The sequence below is a fragment of the Gadus macrocephalus genome, chromosome 10, assembly GCF_031168955.1.
Source record: "Gadus macrocephalus chromosome 10, ASM3116895v1".
Taxonomy (NCBI): Eukaryota; Metazoa; Chordata; class Actinopteri; order Gadiformes; family Gadidae; genus Gadus; species Gadus macrocephalus.
The window spans coordinates 20,876,219-20,887,076 of record NC_082391.1 but is presented as its reverse complement, the minus strand read 5'-3'; the positions used below and the strand labels follow the sequence as shown (position 1 = coordinate 20,887,076).

The window sequence follows — 10,858 nt, the reverse complement described above, 5'->3', positions numbered from 1 at the left end:
GATAAGGCCAGTTAGAGATAAGAGATAAGATAGTACTAGAGGACCACAGCGTTGTGTCTGATATCAGCCCCCAGACGGGGCTTACAGATTTAGTCTGCAGAACCCGTGCCCCGGGTTCAACCCGTTAACCCTCCCGGGGGAATTGGAGGACTCGGTAAGCACCAGCCATATCATGTGCTCCCTGCTCCTCTCTCAGACGGGCCAGGACTGTCTGCGGTACACTCTGGTGTTTAAGGAGCTTAAAGCAGTGGGCACTGGCTTGGCTGACCGCAGGCCTTCCTGGCTACCTCTACCTGGCTACGAGGGAGCCAGGAAGGTTCTAACCGCCCGAGTAGAGATGCACTCTTTAGAGCTCTCAACGCCCCCATAGAGCTACACTCTTTAGAGCTCTCAACGCCCCCATAGAGCTGCACTCTTTAGAGCTCTCAACGCCCCATAGAGCCGCACTCTTTAGAGCTCTCAACGCCCCATAGAACCGCACTCTTTAGAGCTCTCAACGCCCCATAGAACCGCACTCTTTAGAGCTCTCAACGCCCCATAGAGCCGCACTCTTTAGAGCTCTCAACGCCCCATAGAGCTGCACTCTTTAGAGCTCTCAACGCCCCCATAGAGCTGCACTCTTTAGAGCTCTCAACGCCCCATAGAGCCGCACTCTTTAGAGCTCTCAACGCCCCATAGAGCTGCACTCTTTAGAGCTCTCAACGCCCCATAGAGCCGCACTCTTTAGAGCTCTCAACGCCCCATAGAGCCGCACTCTTTAGAGCTCTCAACGCCCCATAGAGCCGCACTCTTTAGAGCTCTCAACGCCCCATAGAGCCGCACTCTTTAGAGCTCTCAATGCCCCATAGAGCTGCACTCTTTAGAGATCTAAATGCCCTCGCTGGGATGCAGCAGCACAAAGCCTGTTAAACATACACGTGAGCAAAAACATGCGAACACACACACACACACACACACACACACACACACACACACACACACACACACACACACACACACACACACACACACACACACACACACACACACACACAAACACAAACAGACACACACTCAAATTCATGAAGAACACACATGTAATACATGAGTGTAAGACAGAAAGATGGCCAGGAAGAAGAAAAAAAAATACAGTCACATAGACAGACAGACATAAACAAAAGGAATACAAATCACAACAATAAAACAAACAAAATAATAAACGATAACAATATAAGAAAGAAATAAAGAAAGACCAGAAAAGCATCAACAACAACAAAGACAGCCAGTGAGCTAGGCCACCACTTCTCTCTGCACTGCTTAAACCATCTAATCGGATTACAGAGAACCTAATCTGATCGCACACAAACTCCCGGCAGCATTGCCGCTCAGTTAAACTCTCAGAAAGTGTTAATCTGCCAGAAGACAAGTGTTTCCTGGTTCTTTCTGAGACTAAGGCCCAATCCCATTTATACCCCTTCCCCCTTCCCCTTCCCCCTTCAAAACAAGGGTTAGGGGTAAGGTCTAGAAATGGGATTGGGCCTAAGAACCACAGTAGCATGACCTCTGTCCCCGCAGAAAAACACACATTTCAGAAAATGCCTATATTGAAAACCTTCATCCAAACGATCATACCCTACAGAATACATATATACAACATCAAGAACTAAGTAATGCAATATGGATATAATATGAAGTATATCTGACACAGACAAATTAATACCATACACCACATCCATGTGATATAAAGGTCAACAGAGAGAGAGACCTGAGGGAGATAAATATTATCAATGCAACATGACTCAAAATAGATCTGAAGTGAATGTGATAGCAGTGGGGGTCTGAAGGTGTGAGTAATAAGTACACCCTAGTATTATACCGTATACTGCAGTATAACAGTGTTATAACTGTGGGATTACAGGGCCATACGTCCGCTACTGGCACTGTGGATTGGCAATAATATGCCTGCTCAGTGATTTGTTTTTACTTGTCCCGCATAATTATCACTCCAATGTTTACTTCATACCACAGTGAACAACACATCAAGAGGGCATGAGAACTTAATCCTTCCCTGTTTCCTGTGACCTGCAGTCCGTAGTCAACATCTTCATCATCATCAACAACAACAGCAGGTTGTAGTTGGTGGGGCTGATGGTTAACAGCAGGTTGTAGTTGGTGGGGCTGATGGTTAACAGTAGGTTGTAGTTGGTGGGGCTGATGGTTAACAGTAGGTTGTAGTTGGTGGGGCTGATGGTTAACAGCAGGTTGTAGTTGGTGGGGCTGATGGTTAACAGCAGGTTGTAGTTGGTGGGGCTGATGGTTAACAGCAGGTTGTAGTTGGTGGGGCTGATGGTTAACAGCAGGTTGTAGTTGGTGGGGCTGATGGTTAACAGCAGGTTGTAGTTGGTGGGGCTGATGGTTAACAGCAGGTTGTAGTTGGTGGGGCTGATGGGTAACAGAGATCTCGGCAGCTGCCGTCTTGTGGAAAGTGTTCAACTTTTTTTCTCTCTGCGTTGCTAACAACAACTGGTGCTGCATCTCTCACTTGCTGAGTTATGAAGTGGGCGGGGGGGGAGGCGCAGTTATAAATAGTTGACTTTACAAAACGTAGTGTTTCAGATTCCATCATGCTGCTGCCTTTACATCGTTTGAGGCATGGATGTGTGTGTGTGTGTGTGTGTGTGTGACAGAGAGAGAGAGGGAGAGGGAGAGGGAGAGAGAGAGAGAGAGAGAGAGAGAGAGAGAGAGAGAGAGAGAGAGAAAAGATGGAAACTGAGTAGAGTGGCTGTGTGAAATTGTGCGTCTAGCTGTTTGGGCGATGTCCATTTCAGTATGTGTGTGTGTGTGTGTGTCTGTGTACGTCTGTGTTTAAGTTGAGAGCAAGAATTTGTCTGCGCGTGTGTGTTGAGTTGACAGTGACCGATAATCTGTTTGTGTGTCTGTGTGTGTGTGTGTGTGTGTGTGTGTCTGTGTGAGTGGGAGAGAGAGAGAAAGTTAGGTGCTGGATGTTAGTACCTCCTATAAACACAGGCAGCTCTAGAAATAGCCCCGCTCTATTGTACAGAAGATTAACCTAAGAATTAGAGGGCTGAAAGGGCAGTTGGCTGGCTGTTTGGTAAACTGTTCTCGCTCTGCAGACAGAGCATGCACCAGGGTTTCACACAAAGCGTATCTGTTTGAAAGGGCTCCTATTTTACCATAAGGTGTGAAGTTGATTGACCCATTTCCAAATCGACCCTTTAGTGACAATGCAAACGACATTGGCCATCCATAAATAAATAATCTAGGGCTTGTACATTTCGACTGAAAGCATAGGATTTTAGCTTTTGGTGATTGCGTAGTAATTAATTCGGAAATAATTGATATTGTCAAGACAGATATTTAAAATTATTCAATAGACTACGTTAAGTAATATGCATTGATGTAGGATTCTACATCGCTACAACTCTCCCGAGTCCTCTAAATAGGGTGGCGTGTCACCAACCACAATTCCTATGATGCATTCTGGTAAAAGCCCTATAGGTCCCATACAAATCATAAAATAAATCAAAGCCAGGATAGAGAGGATAGGCCGAAAGGTTTCAATCCCCCAGTGCCTGCATCTTAAACTGCATGTGCGTCCTTGCCAAACCAATACCTCATGTAGATAGTAGTGACATCATTCACTTGGAGACTCTATGGATAATTACGTCTGCTAAATAATAACAGATACAGAGCGAAATGGAGTTTGAGGTAATTTTCTTCAAGTGTGTAATTTTTGCCGGTTTGCATGCAGTGTTAGGTAAAAAAGAGCTAAACTTGTATGTTTACATGAAGTGTTGACAGAATAAAAACATACCTGTGTTATAAACATCTGCTTCAAGACTTTTCAAAATTAAAAAAAAACGTTATTTGTCCCCAGGGGGCAATTGAGGACTATAAATATATATGATATTTATATATATATACACAAACCATAAATCAAGCATGTTCACAGGGGCGGGGGGAATTTAAGCACATCTGGAGTTCTGAACCTGGATCACACCCTGGTAAATCAGGAATGACTGGAATGCATGCGCACGCGCAAACACACACACACACACTGTACTTCAGTTTGGATAATTTACTAATCGTAAGCATATAGCAGTGAACAGCAGGCGAATATATGTGGTACTACAAAAGCACACACACTGAATATTGTTCAAGCTAGTCCATCTATTGCTAATGTTGAAGAATGACTGCTCCTAGTGGTCATGTAGCTTAACAGCATCGGAATAAGTTTACCCATTTTATAGTTGTCACTATGACACATTTCTAGGCAAACTAAAAATAAAATACTAAACGTGTGGTTAGTGAAGTATTTGGTGAAACAATAAGACAAGCTAATTATATATTTAAAGGCCTTAATCACCCTCATCAAGTGTCAGCACAGACAAATTCACAAATGCAAACATAATGAAATGTTTATTGTTGATTAACATATTTAAAAAAATATATTTTATGATTCTAGGTGATTTTATTGCATTAACAATGGAAGAACCAGAATTGTTTTGAATAAATGAACACATCATCTATCCTGGCACACAGCAGGTTTTCCAGAGATCTCAAATATCAAAGCAAGGCATTTACAGAGAAATTAAAAAACACCATAGATTTCATCACATAATTTCATTACATTTATTATCAGTTCTTCTCAATTCCAAGCATGTATCTATAGTTACATGCAGATCTATAGATACATGCAGAATAATTGATATTGGTATACGTGTCACAACTGATCAAAGTTCAAGTTTAAGAGTGATTTAGAGAGAATAGGGATCAATCATTTAGATCTGTGCGTGTGGGCTTAAATCTTCATTAATAAAAAAACAAAATTAAACATTTAACTTTGTATCCAAAGATGATTACAGGCTAAATATCTAAAAGTTCCTACATGTGTTTTGGTCGTATACAAATAACTCCCCATCAACCATATCCATCCAGTGTATATCATAGGAACCTGGCAGCCATTTTTGACACTTTTAAAGAAACATGACTGTTTGCTTGACCTGCTCCTTTCATCCCCTACAATGGTAAATGTAATTAATGTAATTGCCACCTTTTTAAGTGGGGCAACCGAACAGTTAGATGCAACTTCTATAATACCATAAATCCAAGCAAACAGGTCAATCATTGCCCAACAGATGGTAGTAATGCACAATGAAGCATAGAAAAGATGCGACTGTATACAGCCCTAGCCACTATTCCAGCACTAATACTGATAAGGTGCCCTGGAGCAAGGCACTATGGAGCTTTGATGAGGTGTGGGTCAGTGACAGTTAATGTATATTTGTGATGCACCAATTATTCTCGTTCTTAAGGTGAACGCACCTTACACAAAGCTAAACACCATCTGGAGCATAAGCAACCTGCCTTTTACCTGGTATGGGTATAGGCTAAAATGTGTGTGGGAAAGTGTTCCAATAAAAACACAGCTTTGCCCTTAAAGAAAGTGTGATGTTATAGTAGGCTAAGGATCAACTTAAAGTATCATATACAAGCTCAGACAGCCATAAGCTTTAATGTTAATAGAGAATGTAACCCGTATATTACCTCTTTTTTTTTTTATCTGAGCAGCTTTATTTTTTCCCTCTGCCTGAGCTAAGCAGCTTACGCCCCTGCTAAAAAAGCTAATATAAAGACCTGTTCAAGTCTATTTTGGGTTCAACATAAACCAGCCCATTTTCGTACCAAAGTTGAGTTATCTCATTCCCAATCTAACCAAACGAGTGTGCAACTCATGCATCCAAAGAGACGTTTTGGTGTCAATGTGCTACAGAAACAACAGAAAATAAGAATAAAAATAGTATTTTTAACATTATTATTAAACATAATTATTTAAAGTCAGTTTACACTAATCAATGCGTAACCTCACTGTCCCCCGTATCCCTGTGCACTTCCTGCACCTTCCTTTTAAAAAAAATTTAAAATAGAAAAATCAATCAGTAAAAGCAGAACAATACAAAACATCATCATAAATTGGTTCCAGTATTGAAATAGTCGAAATGTGCCGAGTAAACCAAACCCCCCCCCCAGGAGGACCGTCCTTGGGACAGCCTTGGTCCTACCCGGAGTGGAGCGACAGCGCCACCTTCAGGCAGCCCAGCTCCTTGCCCTTGGACCCCAGGACGCCCTGAGCGCGGTAGTTGCCGTTGGTCAGCCAGGACGGTAGGTCCGTGTTTGGCAGGTAGAAGTCAGACTCGGGGAGAGTGTAGGTACCCTAGGAGACGGGGAGGGGAGTATCAGATTCATTATTACAGGTCTGAATGGAGTCCGTAAAGATGATTTAAAAACAGTGCTAGAACTGTCTCTTGTATCGGCTTCAAGATGTGCTTGCCTGGGACTCTCTCAAGCTTGTTGAACACGTGTCCTTTATACATGTGATAGTTTTCAGTTTCACATCTATGTACCGGTATTAATAAAGTGTGTCTCAAAACAACACCATAAATCTTCTGCCTGCTTCTGTAGAATTTCATCCAACAGGAAATCTCATAATTCTTAACATTATTTCCATCTCTGATGGAACTATCACATGTATATAAAGAACCAATATTGTCTATCTATTAATTGTTCAGATTACAGTTTTAGCTACTCTGCCCAGTTTTTTCAAAACTGGTCTGCAGAATTTTTTTTAATAGCTACTCAAATATTGATTGAAGGCTTCATTGAAAGATACATGATTTACATTCTAAAATGGTTATTTTTGAACTGAATGATGTGCCCTTATCTCTGATTTCACTCTTCTGAGTTCAACGCTTTCAGTTCTGCGATTCTCAGCGACCAACCAAGTCTCATGACCACTGAAAACTTAAGAGACAAGGGGTTTCAGTTCCAACAAACACTTCCACACGCAATGAGGCCTTCTTCCACATCGGCAGGGGGACCCACCTCATGTAGAACAAGATTGAAATTCAAATTCTGGTTCATTACCTTTAATGTTTGATAGCAAGACTAAAGAGAATAACGAATTCTTAGACTTCATAACCTAAAAAGGAACATGTCATTTGATCCCAATTAAATGGGTATGAGCTGAAAAAGTGCATGCGTGCAAATTCAGGATATACCTCAACAATGTAGATGAACCCCAATGAAAAACAGCGTTCCAAAGCTCATAGCGGATTACTACTGGTTAATAACACATGAACAAATTTCAGTTCAGTACAACGGTACTACACCAATAGGCCTGTTTTTACTGTGTTCAAATAAATACCTCCCCACCTTGCATGGCTGACGCTGCCGTCGGTACGTGAATGTAAGCATGAACGGGTAAATGTTAGGCAAGATTGTAAAGCGCTTTGGGTGGCATCTGGTTACAAAAAGCAATATATAAATGCAGTCCATTTACCATTATGAGGTGTACATGCGACCATTGTACACTGTATTGTATTGTATTGTATCCTAGTACTTAACTGTGTAGCAACTGCAGTAGCTGCTATCATGGCTGTAACACGGGGAATCGGTTAGCCTAGCGATTGGGGTACTTGCACTTGGTTCTATGAACATCCTTACTGTGCCGACAGCGATATATTGATGCACTTCTTGTGACAAATGTACTTATTGTAAGTCGCTTTGGATAAAAGCGTCTGCTAAATGCCCTAAATGTAAAATGTAACTGTAAATGTGTGCACTAGCGACACAAACTCACTGCTTTGAAGGGGCAGTGGCAGGGCAGGCCGTAGGTGTGGAGTGGCTCGGGACAGTCCTGGCCCGGGGGGATGAGCTGGTCCAGGATGGAGCAGGCGTCCGGGTAGTGGCAGCTGCCCAACTCGTCCAAACATGGGATCTTCACCCAGAACCCCGCTACCTCCCTCTCCAGGGTCATGTTGACCTGCAAGGGAAGGAGAGGGAGATGGTAAAAGAGAACGTGTGTGTGTGTGTGTGTGTGTGTGTGTGTGTGTGTGTGTGTGTGTGTGTGTGTGTGTGTGTGTGTGTGTGTGTGTGTGTGTGTGTGTGTCTCTTATCCAATCATATTAAAATGATGGGACAAGATAGATAAGACAGCTGGATGCAGCAGAATGAGACAGAAGGAGCTCGCAATTTCAGGAGTTCAAACCTTCCGCCTAGACACCCAGCTTGAGCTTAGTCAAAGTAGGGGTTCATTCAAATGTTTTCCGTATGACATTCGAGGAAAAAGGATGAGAAAGGATGCAGTGAGTGGTAGGCACGGAAACTTGAAGGCTTGAGTCAGCGACTTTACATTATGTGACACAGAACTATAGAACAACAAAGAGGATATGGAATAAAAGATGGAGAAGTCCGCTTTATAGTCTATAACAGCTAAAAGCCAAAACAAGTGTTTCTAAACTCAGTCTAGAGAACTATGTAAAGTAGAAAGAATAAATGTAGTTGTTTTTTTTAAATTTCACACACAAAGTTACACAACATATTCAACTAGTGGTGAATGTGTCTGTGTGAACAGTACATTTCTGGTCCTCCTTTAAAGGGATCAAGACGCATAGCATATAGTGTTTTTCATTTAGTGGCAGACTAAATGACATGCTTATTCTGTGCGAATTCTGCCATCATGTCAAAAAATACGGTCATTACCGTGTTTTTGCCTTGTTCACTGATTTCTGTAGGTCCTATGCAGTTTTGCAGTGATCCAGCGGTCGCGTTTGCTCAGTGCATCACAGATTGTTTCGACACACCATGGTTTCTGATCGGGGTAGGTCTTTATGGTAACCCGAGGCAAAATATTGCTCACTTATTCAGCAATCCCGTCCACACATCCACCAACATGTCGATGTTGGCAGAGCTGTCTTGTTACTGTCCCATACAGAACATTTTTTTGCTATCCCCAGTGACAGACATTGAAGGAAGACTTTTTTTTCTTTCTTTCTTATTTATACATGTTAAATATATACAATACATTCCAAGGACACGGTCATTAAGAGACTAAACTGAAGCTATGGATTTTTCACCAAATGTTTGAAATATACACACTAATCGACAAATTCTTCAACCACGCAAAGTCCTTCTGGATTGCGTGGACCTTTGCTAAAAAAAAATCAAAATAACCCGTGTACTTGTGTGACCTTATTGCTCCAAACAGCCTAGGGATATATCAATGGGGCCCTTCTGTCACAAGTTCAGCCTGCAATGACTCAAGTAACCCTCAAGTGGTTGATAGAAGATCACCCATACAGACACAGACACACAAGGCGCAAGTTCCACATGAGGCTCACAGTAGTAACGGTGTGGATCTTTTACACAACTGAAATGCAATGCAAAAAAGCCCTTCTCCCTGCTCTGAAGATGGAGACGGAACAGAAGCGTTTCTCTATTCTGCATAATGAAGCATATACTGCAGTACCATGCATTATAAAGAAGTTAATGCCTGCCAGACTCCTTGTCTTCACCGTCTGAAGAGGCAAGCACCACGTGTCCATCCTGAAGCAATTGAGTTTGCCACAATCTCTCTGGATGAACATACAAAAGTAATGCAGGCATCTGAGCCCACAACCAGTACGCTGGATCCTCTCCCTACAAACTTTAAGATTCTCAAATAACACTTTCCAAGGATGGGATCTGCTAAAGTCCCCATCATGAACCTTCTTGTCTACTGGAACTGTTCCTGTTAGCTTCAAAACTGCAGTGATAAAACAGCTACTCAGGAAGCCTGGCTTAGACCATTGGCCTCTACAAATTCTCTCTTTTGCATAGAAAATTTCCTTCCCTAACGAGATGACCCGGAAGTACTTGATGGAAAGGTGGTTCGAATTAAAAAAATGCTTAGGAAAGGAGCCTTGATGCTTCCTTTAATCCTCCTTTAGCATATGTTACTCCTGAGCAACCTTTACGAAAAGAAATAGTGGTATCCCATAATCCTTTAGAGTGGCATTCTTTAAAGCAACATGCCACCGACGAAGTTCACCGACTACGCAAAGACGCATGTCTTTAAAAAAAGGGCTGTCTTTTCCTATGTTCGAAAGGAAGCACCTTTTCATCTCTCCTTGACCCGATGACATTTTTAAAAAAGGTTAAGGAAAGAAGGCAAAAGGTTAGGAGATTTGACTATTCGTAGAGGCCCCATGAATTAACCAGCAACTGTCGCCTATATCTAATCTTCCTTTCCTCTCTGAAGAACCAGAGAGGATTGTTGCAAAACAAACCATTGATCACCTGACAACAAACAACCTTTTCGAACCATTGCAAACTGAGTTCATGACTTTTCTACTCAACTGAAACTGCTGAGACAAGAGTAGTCAATACAAGCTAGCAACGCAATCTCTGTTTGTGTTGCTCGACCTCAGTTCTACCCTCGACACAATTGACCACAGGCTTCTTCTTCATCGTCGTCTTGAACACTATGATGGCATTAACAGTTCTGCTCTTCGCTGGTTTAGATCTTATCTCATGGAGAACAATTTGTTTTCGACGAAGAATCTGAAATCAAAACATTGCATCCTACTTGTGGTATCCACCAAGGGTCTGTCCTTCATTGCGGTTCGGAATCGACATGCTACACATATCCGCAGCTACGGAATCAGCTTCCACAGCTATGCGGACATCACTGAAATCGAAATTCCTGTTTAATCAAAATGACTCCGTCCAGATCCTCAAGGTTGAATCCTGTCCGACTGCAATAAAAAGTTAGCTGTCCAACAACTACCTGCAGCTCAACACAGGGTAGATGGAGTAGATAATCATCGGCCCGTGCTCCTAGCATTTTGCAGCGACTGCGACTTGATGCCTGGCATGTTGCTGTGACTCTGACAAGATGTCAGGACTACCCTTGAGGTTTACTAGCAAGCACCCCATCACCATTTATATCAATAATTTATTTGTACTTTCATTGACTAAATGATTTAAAATGTTTTGCTAGAATGTATGTAATTGATGGCACCCATTGCACTCCTAACCA

At 42.2% G+C, this 10,858-nt stretch overlaps 1 protein-coding gene across 2 annotated transcripts in view; it reads right to left on the bottom strand.

The window, feature by feature from the left end:
* Positions 1-4,404: 4,404 nt before the first annotated feature.
* LOC132466140 (ganglioside GM2 activator-like) overlaps positions 4,405-10,858 on the bottom strand; it is a 7,122-nt gene continuing 668 nt past the window's right edge. For both annotated transcript variants that reach the window (XM_060063188.1, XM_060063189.1), the window contains exons 3-4: positions 7,640-7,822; positions 4,405-6,214 (exon numbers count right to left, since the gene is read on the bottom strand). In XM_060063188.1, the coding sequence (XP_059919171.1) occupies positions 6,059-6,214; positions 7,640-7,822 (339 nt within the window). In that variant the 3' untranslated portion in view covers positions 4,405-6,058. The remainder of the gene's footprint in view (positions 6,215-7,639; positions 7,823-10,858) is intronic.